Below are 24,010 nucleotides of genomic sequence, written 5' to 3'. Positions count from 1 at the left end.
ATTCATCCCCAAACATATGGCTGCAAATTTCTGTGCTCCTTTTCTCACCTGTTTTTTCTATCTCCTTCAGAGGAGAAAGAATTTCTTCTTGGCTCTTAAGTAGTTAAAAGAAAAACAAATGCAGCAACATCACCAAATCCCTAATACCACCTTCTCAATCTATCAGCATATTGTTTTTACTTGCCAATGGCAAGGAGGAAAGTAGGCCTGAATGTTTCATCACATATTCCTTTGTGTTATCAGCCAAAATCATGTTCCTTTAAAAAATCATGGACCAAAAAGCTCTTAGACTTCTGCGTGACTTAAAATGATTTTTATACATCAATACCATACAAATAAACAAAGTGGAAGGAAGTTTTAAGTACAGAAAAAGTAACAAATAGCAAACTCCAAACCACAGGATCTCTGTTTAAAATTATGCCTAATACAACCTCTGTTTTGCAGAAGAGAAAAATCAGCCAAGTGCCTTTCTAGAACACTAATGACTATCAGTCATTACATCACACATATGTCATCTGACACAAACTTTTAGATTAGTAAACATTTTTCCTCTGCTACAACAGAGGGTTAGTGTTAAAGTGGGAAGGGAAAAAAAAAAAACAAAACTCAGTACACATAAAAGCATCAAAACACAAGCCAAACTGTAGGGTAAGTCTAAATGTCCCCGATTTCAATTCAGCCAATCAGTCTTGCTTTGACTAACACACGTACATAAAATTTTTATAACATGAAAGAGAACTTATTTTCCAAAGCTTTTCTGCCAAATTCTAATGCAATAAGCATTAGAATTTGATAGCAAAGAAACTGAATTCAGTATAAGTGAACAAATTAACAACGTTACCTCTTCCTCTGATAGTCAAGTTTCAGATGTAATATAATATAGACTTTGGGGAACTCTTCAGATTTTACTACCTTTCTGATATGTGTATACCCAACGAATATTGGATGATCATGAATATATACATATATACAACATAGTATGTACAAATAGTTTCCATGAATCTCCTTTTTCTTTAACCTGACTATACTTTCACTAAAGAAAACCTAGGATGCCTACATTCCACATGGAAATGATTAAATACGGCACATGACATACTAAAGCACGGACTTTGGAATAGATGGCTTAATATCTGTGTAACACTGAGCAAGTTGCTTAACCCTGCTTGGAGTCTCAAGCTCTTCATCCATAACTTGGGATCCATTATTGGGAACAATAATGCCATCTTCACAAGATGACTGTGATTATTAACTGAAGTAATAAATGAAATTTACCTCAGACTCAACAGATGCTCAATAAACATGAATTTCCCTTCTCTTCCCTTAACTTCCTTTCTTAGGTCCTCCAAAAATACATTCAGATTGACAAGGCAGGATTCCAATTGTACAAATGAGGAAATCTAGGTTTCTAACCACTGACGAAAAGAAATTCTTGACATGGTTACTTTCTTTCAACATTATGCCTTTAAAGCCAGAAGTAAAGTTGAAAGCTCTTTTCAAAAAGGAAAACTTTTTTTCCAAATTCTAGACTAAATTATGAAATTGTAGTGGGCAACTGGAAAATCCTCATTCACTGGAGGATATAAGTATCACAAGATGCTTTTCCTACAGTGATAGCCCCAGTCCCCTCTCCTTGCTTCAGCCATAGGCTGACCTCAGGAAGGGGTGCCTGGTATATGCCCTCAATGGAACGTGATATGATGGAAGGTAGATACTATGTAGGAAAGGCCTGCTAGTAAGAGTAAAATGCTAATGTGGAAATGTGTGTTGTGGGGTTCCTAGCCAATCAAAAATACAGGATATAGGAAATGACTTGCAGTTGAATGGGAGAAAAATGGTTGGCTGACCCCCTTGTGCACCAGATCTTGTAATGATTGATGGCACATCTTGGAGCTAGTGACCCACCTGTTGGAAGTCTAAAACGAGGCTGGTACCCACAACATGCCTAGAGACAACTAATTGCAGAATGATATTCCTAGATGAGATAAGCCTTATCACTCATGATCAGTTAACCAAGATGCCTTTCCCAGAAAGAAACCCTTAAGCTGCCCCCAGAGTTGCTCTCACTGATGCCTACTGCATCCCTTTTTCTCCAACTCTGGGGAACTTAGAGGTGTGTCATAAAGCCATTCTGGTTTTGAACTCTGTTCTGTATTTGAACTCCCAGTTTTCTTACTCTACTCATCAGAAATTAGTTAGTATCCTGACAGGGCCAGGACCATCTACAGTATTTGAGGGGCCCAGAGCAAAAGGAAAATAGAGGGCCTCTCGTTCAAAAGTATGAAGAACTTCAAGATAGCAACCATAGGGCTTTAAACCAAACATAGAGTTCTGCATGACTGAGCTGGTCGCATGTCCATGAAGCCCACCCTGGACAGGGCTAATGCGGAGCCTTAGAGGGAGACTGAATCACTGATTCCATCCCCAAAACAACTGACCATAACTAAGCACACAGGTGAGTAGTATTCAGGCAGTCTCACTAACCTGAAAACAGTACAGATGCTCTGTTTGCTTTTAACAACTCTTGACAAACCTAATTAATTATAAGATAAGTTATCTCCACGGTTTACAGACCAAAAGTGATTATGAATAAATAATATTGTAATGACAATAAAAATTTAGGTTTGAATATCAAAAGTGTAAGTCTAAGGGTTAGGAAGGGAAAAAAATTGTCTTCTAAAACATTTTGCTAATTTAGTATTATGTTCAAAAAAAAAATAGGGTAGATTGCAAAAATGCCCACAATTAATTCTCTACTCATCCAATAAGGAGGCAGAGTCTATTTCCTCACCCCTTTGATCTAGGTTGGTCAAAACCTATAGGGAATTAGAGACAGGGCAGAGGCTTGAAGAATAGTTGTACATTGGGACCTGTAGCCACCATGTGAATAAAACCAGGCCAGCCTGCTGGGCCAGGAGAGACATGTGGCACAATGATCCCATCTAACTGTGAGCCAACTGCCAAATATGTGAGTAAGTACATCCCAGGCCATCCAGTCTCCAACTGAGCCACCAGCTGACCAGGGACACATGAGTGAGCCCAGTGGAGATCAACCAAGCATGGCCCAGATCAAGAGATGTGCCCAAGTGAACAACGATGAATTATTGCTGTTTTAAGCCACTAAAGTTTGGGGTGGTTTGCTATAACAGTAAAATCATTAAATGATACAGGTAGTATGTTAGCTCAGCAGGAGAAAAATGGATTATGTAATAAGCAGGGGCTGAGACAACTCGCTCACCCTTTTTGGCAGGGAGATTAGATTCCCACTTAATTGCATAATCTATTCCAGATGGATTTTAAAAGTATATATAAAGAATGATAGCATAAAAATGCTAGAATAAATTATATGTTGCTATTCAGGTACTCTTGGCATGGGAAAGGCTTTCCTAAGTAGAGAAACTTAAAGGAAATAGATGGATAGATTTTACTATAGAAATACTTTTTAAACTTTAAATGTCAAGAAAACATAATAAAAGGCAAATGACAAATTTGTAAAACTTTTTTATACATGAAGAAAGATTACATCGCTTATATGTGTATTTTTATGCATGACAAAAGTATGATAAAAGATTGCCACCTCCTAATATACACAAAATAACAAGAAAAAGCTGAACTACCTGATAGACTACTGAACAGAAAACATACAAACATAAATCACTAGAGAAGAATACAAATGGCTAATTAACATTTTAAAAATATTCAATGTCACTAGTAAGCAAAGAAAGATAAAACAATAAAATTCTTTTTTCAGTTCAAAATCGTAAAGATCCAAACAATAATACCTAGAAAACAGACATTTTCATATACTGTTAGTGAAACTATCATTTGGTACAACATTTCTGCAAAGCAGTATGTATGTGTAAGTACACACACATGTGTGCACGTGCCTGCGTGTGTTTGTGTGTGTGTGTGTGTGTGATGTTTTGTTTGTTTTTCCTCTAGGGAGACATTCAGATGAAACAATCAGGGATTCAGGAAGGACAGCCACTTGACCTCATGATCCTGATGTCCCTCCCCTTTTGGGATCCTCTCTGGAACCAAACAACACACAAAGGAGTGTGGGGATGTGCCTGAGGATACAGGATCTTCCTCATTCTTGGCTGAGGTCTAGATTTATGAGGTTGCCAGATAGCAGAGTTTCAGAAAGATGATGAATTATTATAACCTCTTTTGTCTGAAAAATGAATAGCATTGTTTTGAGATGGCATAACTTATTAGTCAAATAAAAATGAAGAAGAGTCCCCCAGAGTTGTAGTTAACATTTGTTGAGAGCTCATTCTGTACCATGCACTATTCTAAGCAATTTATGTGTTTACAGATTTCAGTCCTCATAACAACCCCATGAAAGAGGAAGCATGCTACAGGTGGGAAAATTGATGCTTAGGATGGGTTTTGTTTTCTCTTTGTTTAAGTAATTTGCCCAAGGTCACAGAGCCAAGACTAGAATACAAGCAAGCTAACTCGAGACATAGAGTTCTTAACCATTTTACTAGGACACATCAGATATGCCACTTTAAACCCTAAAGCACTTATTAGCATGTATTTAAAGGAAACAATGATGGATGTCTTACTGCAACCTTAGAAGCAGTGGCTTTCTCTAGTAGGCTCTTGTGGACCAGAATCAAAGGTACCTAAACCCCAAGTCATTCAAAGATCAGAGGCCTCCTTCATGGGCTCACTATGTAAGCTAGTGGTACCTGCAGTTTCTGCTAAACACCAAGGGCACAGATCTTATACGGCTTACCCTGGCCTTACCTACGTCTGCACCTGATGAACTGTTTACTTGAATGAGTATACTATACAAACTAATTCACATTACAGCCAAGTCAGTAATGCTTAACCATTTGTATATGAAGTACCTTGGTCTTCACTTCAGTTTGTCCTACGAACTTTATTAGAATCCATAACAGTTCCTAGACCTCCTAATACGTGTAAGACCCCCAAACTTCCTCCAGTTGTACATTTCTATATCCTATCCTAGCTGCTCAAAGACATGAAAGAAATTGCCTTCCTAGAGGAAGAACTCAACAATTATGTAAATAAGAAATGAAGAGAATTAAACTTTTCATGCTTCTGGACATACATTAATATTGAAAGAACCCAATTAATTCTTATGCCACTCAGAACATGATGGGATTCAACCTCAACAATGTTCTACCTGTACATAGGTATTTCAACAGATTATTATTTCAAATTTACATTGGCATTCACATATTCATAAAAAAAATAGAAAAGATTTTCTTAGTCAAGAATTTGCAGCTATAAAACTTTCCTAGCTATGACAGTTTACCTGAGTCCTCCAACTAAATTATTTAGGAAGACAGAAGAGAGTTTCCTTCAGTGGCTTTTGGGGATTTTAAAACAAACCATCCCAGTGATTCATGAGCCTGAACTCAAAGAATTCTCTACCAATCTGTTCTTTGTAGTGCTGCCCTTATCAAAAACATAGTTTCAATAAATTATATTAGTGGCAATAGAGAATTCATTCATAAAGCAAATATTTATTAAGCACCTATAATGTGGCAAGAAATGTATCATCCTAAGAATATAGCAGTAAATAGGCAAAAAAAAAATAGTTCTTGCCTTCAGAGTTTACACACTAGTTTTAGAAGGATACTGGCTTCTGCTTCTATTTTCACATAAGCCAATTATCACTGTTCATTAAATGCTAACAATGTAACAGCCTCCAGTTAAGTGCAATAAAATGTAAATCTTTCACTGGACAGCTCAGAGTGCTTCTCTCACTGTTCCTGGTTGAACTAAAGTGGCACTAAGACTCACAGAAGGACTAACAAAAAAAATTAAATGCTCCCTACACATGAAAAAACAAGGATTTTACACAGGTAACAGATCTAATTTTAAACTGCTATATTAGGAAAACACTTTAAAAGATCTACTGACAGTCATGCCATGGAAAGTAGGATCAGACTCTAGCATTGCTTATTATTTCGTGCATTTGGCTAATCTGCCAATTAAATCATGCCCCCTACCCAGGCAAAGTATAAAGATAAGAAAAATTTATACTAGGTACAGAAAGTATGTGATAGTGAAGTATGTCATATGCCTGTTTGGTCACAGTAGAGCTCTCCAAAAAGGATTTTTCTCACTGTTGACTCAACACTGAAACTACTATTAAGATCTGTTCTTTAATAAACTGTAGTTTGTCCATACTACAGAATATCTATATACTACATAACACACAGAGAGGTAGATCTATACATTAATATGGCAAGAGCTCTAGTACATACTGTTAGAAGAAAAATTAAAAAGCACACCAATACATATAGTACAATACTATTTATGGATTATTTTAGCCTCACAAAACAATACTTCATTTCTGAATGCAAAAAAAAAAAGTCTGGAAATACACAAAAATATAAAAGTGATTACATTTTTGAGGAGATGATCAAGGGCCATGATAGAGAACTTAGCACTGTGTATAATCTTACCATTTTCTTTGGGAAATTATATTCATGAATTAGCTATGTCATTAAAAGTTAACTAAAGAGAGTTAAAATAGAGAACAGTCAATATCTCACTATAATTTAATATGAACATATAAAACTGAATAGCAAATTACATTAAAAGTAAGTCAAGTTCCTTATAGTATTCATATCTTTCAAAAGCTTATTCATTCTCTTTTAATCTAAAATGCATAGAGACTTAAAAATATGGATTTGAGCTAAAACCCATGGTTTTGATCATCTTGTCTGTATTATAAATCATGGAAAAACCCAACACCAAGGCTAAGCAAAAAAAAAACCCCACAAAACAAAAAACAAAAACAAAAACCCCTAGCACTTTAAACATATAAAATACTAAGGAAGTCTTGCTATATAGAAAATATAGAAAGCATTAAATCAAATATCCTCACCAAATTCCTTTAAACACCCCCCGCCATTGTGTCCACAAAAAATGTAAGGTATCATTAAAGACAAGAGTCAGCATATCTTTACCCCAAGCACAGCAGGTATGGCCTAAGAATGAGATAGATTAAGTCATCGAAGAGACATGAAGGGAGAGGAGGAAAAAAAGAAAGGAAATGAAAAACAAACCAAAACAAAAAGTGTACTTAAGAGAGAAAGAAGGGTGGGAGAGAAAGAGCATTACCAGTGCCCACTGACTTAGGAGTCCTAATTGCTCCGGCACAAAGGAAACTGGCTGTCTAGATTTGTAACACAATTTACCAAGCATTTCCACATACGTCAGCGAATAGAATCTTTGTAACAACATAGCATTTATCCCATTTTATGGAAAGAAAGTGAAGCTCTGAGAGGGTCAGGGAACTGACAAAAGCTGCACAGCTAATAAATGACAGAACTGGGGTCTTTGAACTCCAAGCCCTGTGTTCTTTCTAGTACCCTACTGCTTCTACAGACTGTTCCTCAAATTGCTTCTAATTTTCACATAACCATGAATATTTCAAGAAATAACTGTATCATCAATACATTTATTGATGTCTACATGGTAAGCTATTCTTCTTTTTCAGATAACTGAAAAAAAATCTGATTTGTCCATTCAAAATCAACAGAATATAGTAGAGGAGGGCAGTGGGAGTAGGGGGCGGCAATAAAAGGCAACATGAGGGAGTTTTGTGGTGATGGAGCTGTTCAATATCTTGAATGTGGTGGTGAGTACATGAACCTACACATATGCTAAAATTGTATAGAACTTAAAATACACATACTCATAAACTAGCACAAGTAAAATTATGAAATTCTGAATAAAATCCATGGATTTTATCAATGCGAATATCTTGGTTGTGATATACTGTAGGTTTGCAAAATGTTAGTACTGGAGGAAAATGGGTAAAGGATACATGACATTTATCTGTATTTTTTGTTATAACTGCAAGTGACTATATAACTATCTCAATTAAAAAAATCAATTAAAAAATGAACAGAATACTCATACCACCAACACTGACTTTGGAACAGATTAATGATATTATATAGAAGCATAAGAAGACGTGTAGTCATTCAAAGCTGACTCCATTATAGTGGAACTGGCAGAGGTTTTACCCACAAAATTTTAAATTTTAAAAATTATTATTTCAAGCCAGAGATGATAATTTTGAACAGCTTTTGGTGACATAATACCGTAAGAATGAGAGTCATATCACCCTAGCCATGCAAAGGGTGAATCATTGATGGAAAGAAGAATCAGGAAGAGGAAGAAACAAGTCTTTTGGAACTAGAACAAAAAGCTGTTTAAGAATTCCTTCTCAAAACATCAAATGACGTAATAATGGAAGTGTAAGCCAGTTGCTCAGTAGGACAATTGGGGAATCATAGTGATAATTATGAGATGCACCAAGAATTATTTAATAATAACACCAAGCATAATAGCTACTATCTATCAAGCACATACTATGTGCCTGGCATTGTGCTGCCGGCTTCTTCACATAATGATCAAAAACCTTCACAATAACTCTGGGTAAAATGTGGAGACTGATGAATCTTATGTAAGTTGTTCAAGATCAATAATTAGAAAGTTGCAAAGCTGGACATTTGAACCCAGGTTTTCCTGACTCTAAAGCTTATGTGCTATTCACTGCTCCACAGTACACAGGAAAGAAATACCTTATCTTGATATTCTAATACATGACTCTAGGGCTAGGGATAAAAATTATATCCAGTAGTGGAAACTATCATTGATATCATATTTACCTGCTTGTAAGTTCCATCTAGCAAGGTGTCCAGGTGTTGGAGGGGGGCAGGTGTTTTATCTTTGAATCTTGTCAATAGTCGGCGTTGAATGGCCCGAAATTGTATGGCTCTTTCAGATAAGAGTTCTTCTAATTTTTCACCATTTATCCGCAACTACAATAAAGAATTTCTTAAATTCAGGTTAAATGTGCACAAAAAAACATTTAAAGTAAGAATACAGGCAATGCCAATTAAAGCTTGAAAGAGAGTAATGAAGAAATTTAAATTGAAAGAGAGTAATGAAGAAATTTAAATGTATTATAAAGTTAAGAGAATTAAAACTTATATTTGGTACATGAATAGATAGATACATAGATAATAGAGTAGGATAGGTCAAATGGAAATTCAGTAAAGATGACCTAGTATCACTAGGGAAAAGACAGATTATTTAATAAATGTCCTGTAATAACTGATTACAGAGACAAAAGAATAAGAATTTCTCCCCCAGTCTTTACAGCAAAATCACTTGGAGGAATAAAAAGTTTAGACACAATAAAAGTACTAGAAAAATTAGAATTTTTAAATAATCTTGGCATGAGAGAGACCCTTATAACTCAAAGCCAAAAGCCAACACCAAAACAAATTATGTAATATATGGTGATTAACATAACAATAAAAAAATTAAAAAAAAAAAGCCAAAAGCCAGACACATACACACTCACACCTCTGATAAATTCTTAACTAAGGAAAAAAAAAGAATTCTATACAGTTAAAAAAAAAAGAAAAATATCATAAGTAAAGTGACAAGACAGCAAACTGCAAAAAATAATAGCAATAACCAGAGACAAAAAGTCAAGCCCATATCTAGAAAGCATCTAAGAATCAAAGAGAAAAGGACCAAAATCCAATACAAATCAGTAAGAAAAGTATCAATCAATAGAAAAAAGGGCAAAATTTATAGAAAAGCTAATACAAATAGCTCTCAAATATAGCCTTTGATCTAGCAAGCCCATTTCTAGGAATTTATCCTAGAGGTATGCTTGCAAAAAGTAATGTACATACAAGGATATTCATTATAGAATTATTTGTTCTGTTGTATTATAGTAGGATATTATTAATAATTAAAATACCCAACAATAGGGGGACGGGTTAAATAATAAAAAAGACTACTTTGCAGAACTACTTAAGTACTAATATGCAATGTTATCCAAAGATGCACGGAATGAAACAAAGCAAAAAGCAAAAACAAAAACAAAATACAGAATAATAGTATGTGTAATAAGCTACCATTGATGTATTTTTTATTTTTTATTTTTTTAAGATTTTATTTATTTATTTGACAGAGAGAGAGAGATAGCAAGAGCAGGAACACAAGCAGGGAGAGTGGAAGAGGGAGAAGCAGGTTTCCCACAGAGCAGGAAGCCCGATGCGGGGCTCGATCCCAGGACCCTGGGATCATGACCTGAGCCGAAGGCAGACGCTTAACGACTGAGCCACCCAGGCAACCCCCATTCATGTATTTTTTAAAAAGAAATCTGTACATTAACATAGTTGTGACTGCATATAATAGTTCTAAAAATATACACAAGAAACGGGACACCAAAATTTGCTTCCAAAGAGGAGACTGAGTGGCTGGAGGATGAGAATCAAAAATAGACTCTTTTTACTACAACTCTTCTCATAACCTTCGAATTTAGTACCATTAAAATAAAAGAAGCTAGTGAGAGTCATAGAGTAGAAGGAACACTCCATGAAATCAGATTATGTGAATTGCTAACTCAACTTTACAAAAGAGTCATCAAGTAGTCCTGAAATAAATAGCATTTTCTTCAGAAATCAGGGGCACCTGGGTGGCTTGGTAGGTTAAGCATCCGACTCTTGATTGCAGCTCAGGTCATGATCTCAGGGTCGTGAGTTTCTGCCTGCTTAAGATTCTCTTTCTTCCTCTCCCTCTGCCCCTACCCCCCTGCTCAACCTCGCTCTCTTTTCCCCCCTCTCAAAAAAAAAAAAAAAAAAGTTCAGAAATCAAACATATTACAGTTTACATTTCTTATATCAAACCAAACTTCCTTTTCAGTGTATGCATTCTCCAGACACATGATTAAAAAAAAAACTTGGAATTTTATTACTGTCTTTTAATCCCATTTTCAGAAGCACTAAGTAACTAAATCAAAGACTATTCTCTTGAAGGGAAAAAAAAAAACACTTTCATGACCAAAAGTTAAATATTTTTTTAAATTACTAAATTTTTAAAAAAGAATATTAGCCTGATTATTAATAATACACTCTTTTAATAATATAATTTCCAGCTGTAATATTTTATTTACTAAATTCATGAAACAAAAAAATTTTAGAAGACACTTTCAATACTGACTAACACATCAGCCAGGTTATCATTCCATTGAATGTGTAACCAAACATCAGTGATTGAAATGTTTTCATGTGCCAGAATTTCAACATTTAACAAATACTATTGATCTCAGGGCCAAGCATTGCTCTAGGTGCTAGAAATTATAGCAATGACTAAAACAGACAAAAATTTCTGCCTTCATGGAGCTAACACTAAGGGACACTTGGATTCCAAAAGCCATCTTAATTCAAAGATTAAAATCATATTTTTTTTTAAAAAGCAGAGAGTGGGGCCAGAGAGAAAGGAAGTATAATGATGCTCCTTTTATTTTTTTAAAAGATTTTATTTATTTATTTGAGAGAGAGAATGAGAGATAGAAAGCACGAGAGGGAAGAGGGTCAGAGGGAGAAGCAGACTCCCTGCTAAGCAGGGAGCCCCATGTGGGACTTGATCCCTGGACTCCAGGATCATGACCTGAGCCGAAGGCAGTCGCTTAACCAGCTGAGCCTCCCAGGCGCCCTAATGATTCTCCTTTTAAACGTAGTGTAACAGGGGCGCCTGGGTGGCTCAGTCATTAAGCGTCTGCCTTGGACTCGGGTCATGATCCCAGGATCCTGGGATTGAGCGCAGCCTAGAGCCCCGCCTCAGGCCCCGCCTCTGCTCAGCGGGAAACCTGCTTCCCCCCCTCCCACTCCCCCTGCTTGTGTTCCCTTTCTCACTTTGTCTCTGTCAAATAAATAAATAAAATCTTTTAAACAAACAAACAAACAAACTTCGAGTAACAAATGGAAGTGCCTGTAGTTCATCTTGTTCCCTAAACCCCTCCCAGAAAGAAAATGCCCCTGATGTGGAAACTCCAGGGATTTACCAGCCAGCAAATAAGGGCAAACTGTATGTCAAATTTACAGTCAATCAGAATCTAATATTTTGTGTCTTAAATATCACAAATACATAATTAATATAGTCTTTTTGTGGACTCTTCCATAAACCACTAGAACCCAGTTTTGCACAGTGAAGCATGAATTTTTCTAAATATATCCTAGAGGATTGCAAAGGTTCTCAATCCTTAAAATACCTAAATATATTTCCCAAATGTCAATTTTGGTGCCATGATTTGGCCAAAAGCATACTGTCCTACAAAATACTATCAGCACAGGGGCGCCTGGGTGGCTCAGTTGGTTAAGCGTCTGCCTTCAGCTCAGGTCATGATCCCAGGGTCCTGGGGTCAAGTCCCACATCAGGCTCCCTGCTAGGCAGGGAGCCTGCTTCTCCCTCTCCCTTTGCTGCCACTCCCCCTGCTTGTGCTCTCTCTCTCTCTCTGTCAAATAAATAAAATCTTTAAAAAAAAAATACTATCAGCACAGATGAAAGATAACCCAAGTAAGTTCAATTTATTTGATAATGACATGTTATTTGTCATTAAAATTTTCTCTTTATGTTCACACTCTACTAAAGAAAGAAGTCTTTATAGGTTAAAGTCAATGTTCTTAGAATGTCCAAGGGATTAAACAATAGGTAGAATGTTCACATGACATGATATATTCTCTCTGTCACGTACATACCACACATCGTTTATAAACTGAAATGCAAAAACCTATTGATTCCTTAAAAAGCAGTTATGCTAGAGAACCAATGCTTCCTTGAATAATGTTCAAAATCCTTTTGAAATCCCCCTCCCCCCTTTGTAACTGCCTACAGAGTCTACTTATGGGCAAATAAGTAAGTAGAATCTGGTGATTTTTTTTTTTTTAACACATGAGATTTTTTAAACAATGACTGTCATTTGTCCAGTTCACTTATAAAACATGACCCCTGACTATTTCCAAATATCAAATCAGTCTTCAAAGAATGAAGATTTTATACCATCATGATACTCAGGACAATTAACACAGGCTCTTCCACAGAAGAAATGCAAAAAATACTCGGGTAACACAGTCACTGTCAGATCTTATTTGTTTAGACATTTAATCATTCAGCATTTACTAAGTGCCCATTGTGCCAGAAACTGAAGAATATTTTATGTGGCTAACCCTCATTCAGATGCAGAAGTTCTGGTGTGCTTGTTAAAAAAGAAAAGGAAAAATCACCTTACTTTATAATCACACCTCATTTATGGCCTGCTAGAATTAGTTAGCCAAATGGCTGCCGATAAGCTCAGTTTTAACACTGGGTTATTGGGGTCAAAGGTTAAGTCCCGATGTGGGAGAATTAAATCAGCTCTGTTCTGAAGCCAGAACACATGTTAGCTCCAGGCAGCCACTCTGTTAATATCTGCAAGTGACCACAAACTGGGCAAGAGGGCAGGAACAGATACACAAAATCTACCATCCACATAAAATAACTACTTGAAGCACTAGATTTAATAGCCAAGTACACTAGAGTTCTTTCCTCTGTAGCATCTCTTTCTCTTTCATATATAGAAAAATTGCAGGTAATATGAGTTACGATCGTACACACCTCAAAATGATGATCAATCAACTCAAAATATTCTTGAAGGGGCATAGATCCAGAAAAAGAACAGGCAAAATCTTTGATTCCCTGTTTTTCAAAATATTCTTGAAGGCGGATAATAAGTTCATTTGTTATGAGCCAAAGATCTTCAAACTGTTCACTCTGAATACGATACCGTTCTAAGAGAGAAAAAATAATTAAGGAAAAATGCTTATTAACACATAATTACTAGCTGAAACTATGTGAATTATCACTAACTCTGACATAAATACCCAAACAAAAGACGTTTTTTCTTTTTTTGGAATACAAATATGATTTCTACTGCTTTATTGCAGTTTTCTACATCAACCACTTAACATTTTCAAATTTAATTCCAAAGGTTTGCGGTCACAGTAGCAAGCTGTAGAGTATGGTCCTTTTCCCTATGTTTCTTATCACAGGTTTCGATATAATAAAAAAACCCAAATTTTAGTCGAAGGAAGGAAGGAAGGAAGGAAGGAAGGAAGGAAGGAAAGAAAGAAAGAAAGAAAAAAAGAAAGAAAGAAAGAAAGAAAGAAAGGAAGGAAGGAAGGAAGAAAGAGAAAGAAAGAAGGAAGGAAAGAAACAAAGAAAGAAAGAAAGAAAGAAAGAAAGAAAGAAAGAAAGAAAGAAAGAAAGAAAGAAAGAAAGAAAGAAAAGAAAAGAAAGAAGGAAAGAAAGAAAGAGAAAGAATGAAAGAAAGAAAGAAAGAAAAGGGGAGGAAGCAAGCAAGCTAGCTTTGTTTACAAGGTAAGAAAAAAGTCATTGCAAAAGTATAATCTGGTATTCATGAATCTGTTTCAGAATTTTGATGTGAAATAAAACTTATTCTGTAGAAAGTCCCCCACATCCTAGACATTGTAGCCAGCTTAAATCCCTGTAATCATGATCAAAGTTTTCTATTTTTCTAATAGTTCTTTTATTTATATTTGTAATCAGACTCTTCCCTAAATATAAATCTTGTTGCCCTCCATTAGCTGAAACCTCAGCTCCAAGAAAGCCCAATTCCTATCCATCCCCTACCCTGATTTAATGACAACAATGATGACAGCGGTAAGAGTAACTACATTTATGATAAGAGCAACTATTATTTTTTGAGCACCAACTATGAAACAAGCACTATGATCGCAACAATCTCTTTTTAATAAAAAGGAAAACTACACACAGAATTTCAGAGACTCATCAAAGGTCACAAAGCAAATTAAATGTCAGAGCTAGAATTCATGATATATATCCTTTTTCCCTGTCTAAATCCTACCTATTCTCCAAGACCTGGCTTCAGTCCTACCTACCCCAAGAAATCCTTATTTCTCTACCATCCATAGCAGCCTAATATGTACTAGGCACTGTCTCGAACACTCTGCAGTCACTCTGGTTTAAACCTCAATACCCCTATGGGGGAAATATTGTTATCCCCATTTTACAGAAAAGTTTAAATAATCTGTAAGGTCATCTAGCCAGATAGTAACGGCAGGGATTAGAACTCTAGCTATTAATCCAAAGATTAGCTATTAATCTTAACCACATTACAATGCTGTATCTCTTTGAATTTATATAGAGACATAGTATGTCTACAGTTTACTATGCACTTAACCACATATAACCATGCATTTTTTAAATTAACTTTTAATTTTAGAACAGTTTTAGATTTACAGAAAAATTAAGAAGATTATACAGGGTTCCCACATGCCCTTCACCCAGTTTCCCCATTATCTTAATTACGGTACATTTATTATGATTAATGAATGCACACAGATACACTATCATTAACTAAAGTTAATGGATTACAAAAGTTAGGTGGATTACACTGATTGGTTTTCAGGCACTGAATCAGCATTGCATACCTGGAATAAATTCCATTTGGTCAGGGTATGTACTTTTTCTTATTCCTATTTAACTTTCCAGATGATTATATTCAGTTTCTCCAAGAGATTGTAGACTTTGAGATTTAGAACCAATTCCTCTAGTCTATGTGATTTACAAGTTATTGAGCATCTATTATGTACAATTTCATAAGGAAAGAAAAGTTGGGAGTACAAAGATGAACTCAGTCTCCTTGCCTAGGGTGTCTAGGGTCTTGCTAAGGTAGCATGACATGTGGACATGTGAAATATTTATTATATTCCCCATGGTACCTTGACAAATTCTATAAATATATGTCATCTTTAAATTGGCATTAGGACTTCAATTTGTCATCCTCCATCAGAATTCAAAAATATATCTCCTCTCATTCTCCTAGTCATCTCTCTTTCAATTACATAAGGAATAAAATATACTGGGTATGCCTCCCAAAGCGTATGGCAAACACCCTGATGTTCTCTGCTATCATATCATTTCCCCTGGAGTGTCCCCCAGCCCTCCCCTCACCCTAGTCTTATTCTGGATTCTAATTTCTACCCACAGTGTTGATCAGATGATTTCCTCATTTCTCCCATCAAAGAGAATAGGGCTAAGGTCAGATATCACAGCTTTACCTTTCTTTACAAATGTCACTGGATGGTTAATGCTCTAAGAACAGAAAGAGCAAAACTGTGGTGGGGCAGGAGTAAAGAGGTAAAAAAAAAAAAAAAAATTATGATGACAAAATACAATATTAGAATTCTGCAAAACTCGGGTCCTATCCAAGCTAAACTTGGGACCCAACATATTAATCCCAGACTGGTATTCATTCACTCTTTCACTCATTTCCATAACTCAGTGCAAGATACTGGGGATAAAACCATGAATAAAGCAAGAGCCTCTGCCCTTAAGGAGTTCACTGCAGACCTGGAAAGATGGAGTGATGGGGGAAGAGTAAACACTGTTTCTGCCATCACTGATTCAGGGATACTCCATGAAGGTTGACGTTGCCACAAAAGTGCCAGGACTTCCCCACAAGGGATACATTCCTATTTTTAAGTAAAATGTGATGGTCTATCCCACAGCAGAAGAGTTAGACAATAGCAAGGGAGCTGCAAAGGGCAGAAGGCACAATAAGTATTGTGTAATAATTACAGATATTTGTAGAGTTAGCTGCCTTAGGAGGCAGGGAACTACCTCACTCCTATGGAAGCATCTAAGGCTCTGAGCTCCTTGGCATTTGGTGCTTTCTTGAAAATCTCCTTGGGAATTGTATAACTCAATAGGCAAGAAAGACAAATCTGTCTGTCACTCCATCTGTCATGGGACAGGTATTTGGTGCCAGCTCAGTGCTGCCTCCAGGTCCTGGCCATTTGTCCCTCCTGGGCAGATGTTTGGTTTCTGGCTCAGGACTGGCTCTAGGACCTTGTCTTTTTATGTGTCTGTCCATTTTGGGCAGCTATTTGCCCAGCCCATAACCCCGCCTCCCCCCAGGACCAGGTAATACCCTAGGCCTCCAAGGAAAAGATGCTAAACTGGGCCAGCTTCATCTCCTTTTGCAGCTTTGTGATCTCCCAAAATATTGGCTTCATATTCTTATGCAACAGGTCTTGCTGGATGTAGTAGATGAAAGTGACAAAATTGTACACTACTGTGATCCAAGCTAGAGAGGATGGTGAGGTGTAGTTGTGGCTCTCAAAGTGACAGAGCCAGATGTGGTACTGGCAGGTGTGGACACATACGTTGGCACTGCCACACTTAACTGTGTCCACTCATACTGCGGCAGCATCTACAAAGCCATGGGCTAGGTGGTGAGCATTTGTTGTCCTCCCAACTGGCCTACAGCAGCACCAAGAAATCCCGCATTATAAAGTCCAGGCAAGGGCCCACATCCCCTGGGTACACCCTTCCAAGGAAGTAACAGGGCTTGTCCACGATATGCAATTCCCTCCAGGCTTAGAATTTGGCAAAAAGGGCCCTATCCATCTCCTTGTCCTCCTCATCCATGGCAAAGGTATGTCCCGTAGAGGGGCTCACAACTGGGCAGAGGGAGCTGCTAGTGTTTCTGGCCCTTGTGGGGCCCAGTGTTAGCGGGGTTCAGCAGCTGCAAGTGGGGCTCATGGCTGGGAGAGGCTGGATGTGGATGTGACGACTGCTACCTTCAAGGTTGTCACCTCCACCTGCAGCCTGTCAATTCTACCCACCACCTCCTTCAGCAGCTTTTCAGAAGCCAACTATTTCATGAGAGCTTCTCATATCATCTTGTGAACTTCCTCAGAAAGTCTGGCCATCAGCCACACCTCTAGGTCCTGCTCCAGTGTTCCTACACCTCCCATAGCTGCTCATGGTCCTCATCTTTCAGCTTCAGCTCCTATGGGCTTTGTGAGCTCCTCCATCAGGAGCTCAGAGCTCTGCCTTTCTTGCAAATCTCCACAGAGATCCTGTAGGAATACCTGTCAATAATATTAAAGAAGAGCTCCCTCCCAGGTTCATAATACTGAGCAAGTTCCTTTACCACTTCCAGATCCTGAGATTCTGAAAGTGAAAAGACACAGTGCCTTAATAATGCTCATTTTAATAAAATTCTTAAAATGCTGCCTGCCACATAGTGAGTACTCAATAAATGTTACCTACTATCATCCTTGTCACCATTATTTCCTCAAGGGTGTGCATCCCCAGTGCTAAATTCTGATAAATTTTCACACTAACTTTGGTGGACAGACTTGCCTGGTCATACCTGAATATGCCATGTTTCCAGATTTTCTTGCCAGTGTCTACATGGGCAATTTAACAGAAACTGGTATGATAATCTTGTTACAGCGCAGCATAAAAACTGCTCACTCAGCTTCAGCCATACTAGCTTCCTCAGTGTCCCTGAAAGCACCTTCCTGCCTCAGGGCTTCAGGGCAGGGATTCCATCATAAACCCCGTAAGACCCACATAGAACCTAATTAACCCAGTAACTTCCAAAGAGCAGATATGGAAAAAAAAAAGTGGCTTTAAGAAAATGTATTTTCCTTGGCATAGAATTTGCCATTTTAGATAAAGCCATAAATTTTTTACATAAACATTATAGTGCTAATATTGCAAAGGAAATCTCATTTATTCTGGTTCTAGAAGGATTTTGAATAGGCTTCCATAAGCAGGTAGAAAAACCTGGGACGTAGTCTAAATACACCTAAGGAATAAAATTTCTTGTATAGAAAATGAAATAAAACTACAGAAAGAAAGTTATTCCATTCAACTATAATTTTCCAATATAAATGTGTCACAAATTATATACCTGAAAAGAGATGTGCATAAACAACTGGTATTATTGTGACACTTCTAAAAGAATTATAGATGTAAAAAAAATGTGTGACCAACATGTAAAAAAATTTACACTTCAAGATTCCTTGAATGAAGCGAAGGAGCAAGCCATGGATATCTACGGGAAGAGCACTGCAAGCCAGGGAACTGAGTATAAAGGCCCTGAGGCAGGAAGGTGCTTTCAGGGACACTGAGGAAGCTAGTATGGCTGAAGCTGAGTGAGCAGTTTTTATGCTGCGCTGTAACAAGATTATCATACTGTTTCTGTTACATTGCCCATGTAGACACTGGCAAGAAAATCTGGAAACAAGGCATATTCAGGTATGGACCAGGCAAGTCTGTCCACCAAAGTTAGTGTGAAAATTTATCAGAATGTATCACTGGGGAAAAAATGGACATGATTCTCAGGAGAACACCAACGGTAACCCCAAGTTCGGCTGGCCAGGCGCTGACTGTTGATTGTACAGGACAAATCCAATTAGCACCCACCCTAATGCCTCCTTGACAGTGCTGGGCTTAGTCCACAATCACAGCTTACAGTGGGCCTAGGTGTTATATTAAGGATGTTGTGCCAAGAAAGGAAGCAGTACCTAGAACTCTTCCCCAGAGAGGTGAAGTGTCTTGTCTCTGCTGCCTACAACTGGAACTCCTTTCCCCACCCTGGCAGACAACAAAATCACTAATCTGACAAAATGAAACATGGGCAAGTCTAAACATTTCCCTTCTCCTTTCATCAGGATTTAAATTATCTGAACAGAGGCCTATGAACTCTCTGAGAGACCCATCTCAATCCCCCATAGTGGGCAAACAAAGATTTCTGCTCTATGAAGTAACAGAGAAAAGTCATGTACAGTAGTTCAAAGCAAAGGGGCAAATGCAGGAAATGAAATGTAGCTCCCTTTACGGAAGGGCCACAAGGCAAGAATATCTTTGGTTGACAGTCTCAAGGACATTCAAGGTAACACTCCATCTATTCATCCATTCAAAAACTATGAAGTGTAAGAGCTGGGAGACAACGGGGAACAACACCTTCTGGTCCCAGTTTTCATCCTAGTGGTAAGGGCAGAACATAAATAAGTAAACAACAATTAAATAAGTAAATTAAACAATTAAATAGTTATATTTAATAGTTATAAAAGAACTAGAATGCAGGTGAAAAGGGTGCTATAATAAAGGCGAATGGGTACTCTTTCTTGAGATACTATGGGTCACAGAAAGCCACACTGAGAAACTGACATCAGTAGTAGTACTAAAAAATAATAGGGACGAAAATAATACTAGCAGCTAAAATTTACCTGGCACATAGAGTATACCAGGAAACTGCTACATGTTTTTTAGGGATTATCTCATTTATTCTTACATAATATAATTGTACAGTTTTATCCCCATTTTATAGATGAAAATACAGGCATTGTTAATTTTTCCAAAGCCATTCAGACAAATTGTAAGGAGAGCTGGGGTTGCAACTAGCAATTTGCATCTAGATCACACATTCCTCATCATTTTGTCATAAGGTCTGGACTATAATGATGAGAAGAACAGTTCAGGTAGAGAGTCTGGCAAGCTCACAGACCTCAAGGCTGAAAATGTCAGACAGGTACCAGAAACTGAGAGCAGGCCAGAGTGAGGAAGTGAGTGTCCTTAGATGAGGCTGGATGTTAGGCCGGGGCCAGAACACACAGGGAGGACTATAAGTATTGGTAAAGAGTTTGGGTATTACTATAAACACAAAGGGTTTCAAGCTGGAGAGTGGCATGATATAATTTGTGATTATATGTTTCTCTGTTTTTATTATTAGAGCTGCCAAGTAGACAATGAATCAGAAAGGGGCCAGAACAGACTGACAGTTAGGACAATATAATCATGGTCCAGGTCACAGATGCTGGTGGCATGTGTAGTAATTAAAGGCATCATGTTAGGAAGAAAATCCTCTGTTTCTCTAGTCTTAGCCTCTGATCAAAACTTAAAATCTAGTAAATTTCTAAATCTGTGACTTCAGTACAAATAAATGATAAAATCTTCAATTTTTTACATGTACACAAATGGGAAAATAAAATATCCTTCACAAGGTTAGTATAAAGATCAAACATAATACTATATGGAAGAGACCTATACAAATGCAATTTACCTTTATATTTTAAGTTTAGACCAAGCAAATTAGATGTGAGTGAGTCAAAGATTTATAAGGCATTATTTTTATTATTAAGCATTTTCTCAGTATTAGTACTCCAAGATGGTTAATATGACCCTGGAGACTTTCCAGAGTATACATTTCATGGAAAGGAGAAATAAAAATCTCTATTTATAATATAACATGAAAGAAGAAACTTGTATTTTAAGATACACCCTTACAATATTTGTAATTAAAATAGCTGCAAAAATGAACATTCAATTTTTTTTATCTCTTTTCCTTTGCATCTTGTAATAGCAGCTCAGTGGAAATAACCATTTCAGTCTGCAAATGAAATCAATTTGGATAATTGGAGCCCAATCAATTGCCATTCCGCTGTACTACAAATGGCGAAAATAATATATTTAACTAAACCGGGCACAAAAATGTATCACGTCAGTCTCTATTCATGTCAGAACATCTGAAGTTCATCAATATAAATAATGTTTGTATTCATATTATAAACAATGCACAAATATAATTTATGCTATTTGGATATTTTAAAATGTGAGATAGATAAGAGATGAATGCATTTTTTAAACCAAAAAGCTGGAGGAAGTAATATAAATAATTTCAGTAGATATTAGTATAATATTCCAGATATACAACTTCTTCAATATTAGTAGAAACTATGGATGATTTCTTTAAGTTTACTTTTCAAGAAGCTTTTTCCAATCTGGATTTATATAATATTCCCTTGGTAATATCGCTAAGAAATTTTAAGATAAATATTAACAGTCATATTGTATTCATGAATCACTGTATACATTAGATTTGATCATTACATTTGTCTCTAAATTTTTGGCTTCATTAATGGACAGGGGCGCCTGGGTGGCTCAGTCGGGTAAGCATCTGACTCTTGATCTCAGCACAGGTCTTGATCTCAGGGTCGTGAATTCAAGCCCTGTGTTGGGGTCCACACTGGGCATGGAGCCTACTTAAAAAATAATAAGTAAAAATTAAAAAAAAAAAAGAACTCTCAGAGCCCCTACTACATGAACTTCCAGGCACAGAAGAAAATTTACTGATCTCTAAAACCCCATGCTTTAATAACCTTCTCCTCTTTCTGAAATCCCTTCTACCTAATAATCTCCTATTCATTCCTCAAGATACAAATAAAATCTCATGGAACCTTATTCCTTTAGGTTCCAATTGCACCTAAAGTGTATTTCTGTAAGCTTACCAAGCATTCTATTATCAGTTCTCTGCTTGTCTCTCCCATTAGTCCAGGAACTCCACAGGAGCCATGACTGTCTTTTTATCTACTATGTCTGCTGAATGAAAAATGAACAAAGGTATAACCTACTCAGATGAAACAGAGGAAGACCCTTACTTTCCTTGTTCTAAATATATTTTAGTTAACAGAGTTCAAGATCATATACGCTTTCTTTTGGGCAGGTGCAAAAAGAAAGCCTTTTTCAAGGCCCAAGCCTTATTCACATACATAACTATAATTTTTTCATTATATCTGAAAGTAAAATAATCAAAACAGACAAGCAAATGACTTTTACGCTTGACCTTAATCAATCCAATCGCTCTTTCCAGTATATTAAAATCTTTCAGGATATTGAAATGTTCATTGTGTTAGCTATCTTTCCCATTTTCCAAAGGCCTACCTGAGGCTACATAAATTTGCTATTTGCAATTGCTTAGCCCTACTTGTGACACTGAGAGTACATGCTTACTCAGCATTCACTGCTAGCTACCAGTTTAGCAAGGCACGAAAATCTAACTTGAAAATCATTTCCTTCAGATCTTGGGGAAAATTTTCCATTGTCCTCTAATATCTAAGGATTTTGCTGATAAGTTAAAATGCTTTCTTGTGTAGCGTTTCTTCCTCTCTAATCATAGAGAATATGTTCTGGATCCTTAGTGCTCTAAAATTTCACAATAATGTATCTGAATGTGCTTCTTTTTCTCACTTATTATAGTAACATCAAACAGGCTCTTTTAATATCCATAGCTATGACACCTCATTTCCTTGAAAGCCCTGTCTCCATTAGTCTTCTCGCATCTTCACAATCCACTCCCCAAGGTCACACCTTGTCTGATTACCTTGTCTTTGTCAGAACCTGCAGTTCCTCTGAACCCTGACATTAACATCTCATTCATTCTCTGACCACGACCTTTTGTTCTTCTAGTTCAACTGTTGTTCTACAACTGCCACTATGACACTTCTTCAACCTTATTAAGACTCGTGATCCATTGACCCCATTAATTTTTCACCATGTATCAATTTTCTCTAATCATTATTTCTCTCAACAGCTTAGATTTGGTAGTCCATTATTATAATCAGTCTCACAAAAAATATTTTACTTGCAATTATCTGCTTCAAAGTCCCACTCCTGAATTTAGTTGCTTGGATGCTAGTAAACAAATCACTGCCAGAGAAAATTGTCTTGGGATGACTTGGTTTCACTTCAAAATTCAGGATTTGAAACTTCAAATGGGTACTCAAAATTGCCTTATCCTTTCATGAGCTTGCTTTCTTATTCTCCAAGACACCAATATCATAACTTTTTTTCCAATTTAGACACCACCAGAGCTCCTTTATCATCCCAACAACAAATCTACAAAATCTCACTGGACCTACATCCAATCCCTCCTGTCACAGTAAAGTTAGAAAGGCCTATCCTTCAATCTCCCCTGTCCCCAACCTCTGCAACCCACATTGTTTCTCCTTCTCAAGGACTTCATTGCTTTGTGAGTCCCCTTCTTTTTCCTAATCATGAGCCTCTCCCACTGAACTCAATCTTTTCAATTATTATTTAAGTATGTTCTAATAGTGATCATTTTAAAACAAAACAAGGGTGCCTGTGTGGCTCAGTCGATTAAGCATCTGCCTTCAGCTCAGGTCATGATCCCAGGGTCCTGAGATCGAGTCCCACATCAGGCTCATAGCAGGGAGCCTGCTTCTCCCTCTGCTCTGCCTGCTCTGCCTGCCACTCCCCCTGCTTGTGCTCTCTCTCTCTCTCTCTCTCTCTCTCTCTCTCTCTCTCTCTGTTAAATAAATAAATAAATAAAATCTTTAAAAATTTTTTTAAATAAATAAAATAAAACAAACCCACAACTCCTTCCAGCTACATCTCACTTCTGAATTACTAAGTGCTTTTACTTTTTTTTTTAAGACTTAAAAAAAAAAAGACTTTATTTATTTATTTGAGGGAAAAGGCAGAGGGAGAGGGGGAAGCAGACTCTCAGCTGAGCAGGGAGCCCAACGTGGGGCTG

General features: G+C 37.0%; 1 protein-coding gene across 1 annotated transcript in view; it reads right to left on the bottom strand.

Annotated features, from left to right (window-relative positions):
- Positions 1 to 24,010, bottom strand: part of BBS9 (Bardet-Biedl syndrome 9) — a 470,178-nt gene that overhangs the window by 223,153 nt on the left and 223,015 nt on the right. The window contains exons 18-19 of the mRNA XM_028092268.1: positions 13,453 to 13,625; positions 8,667 to 8,819 (exon numbers count right to left, since the gene is read on the bottom strand). Of these exons, the coding sequence (XP_027948069.1) occupies positions 8,667 to 8,819; positions 13,453 to 13,625 (326 nt within the window). The remainder of the gene's footprint in view (positions 1 to 8,666; positions 8,820 to 13,452; positions 13,626 to 24,010) is intronic.

The sequence above is a fragment of the Eumetopias jubatus genome, unplaced genomic scaffold (genome assembly GCF_037043125.1).
Source record: "Eumetopias jubatus isolate StellerSeaLion01/CBP00866 unplaced genomic scaffold, mEumJub1_p1.0 scaffold_14, whole genome shotgun sequence".
In the NCBI taxonomy this organism is placed as follows: domain Eukaryota; kingdom Metazoa; phylum Chordata; class Mammalia; order Carnivora; family Otariidae; genus Eumetopias; species Eumetopias jubatus.
Note: the sequence above shows the minus strand (reverse complement) of the source record. Positions and strands in the feature narration are given on the sequence as shown.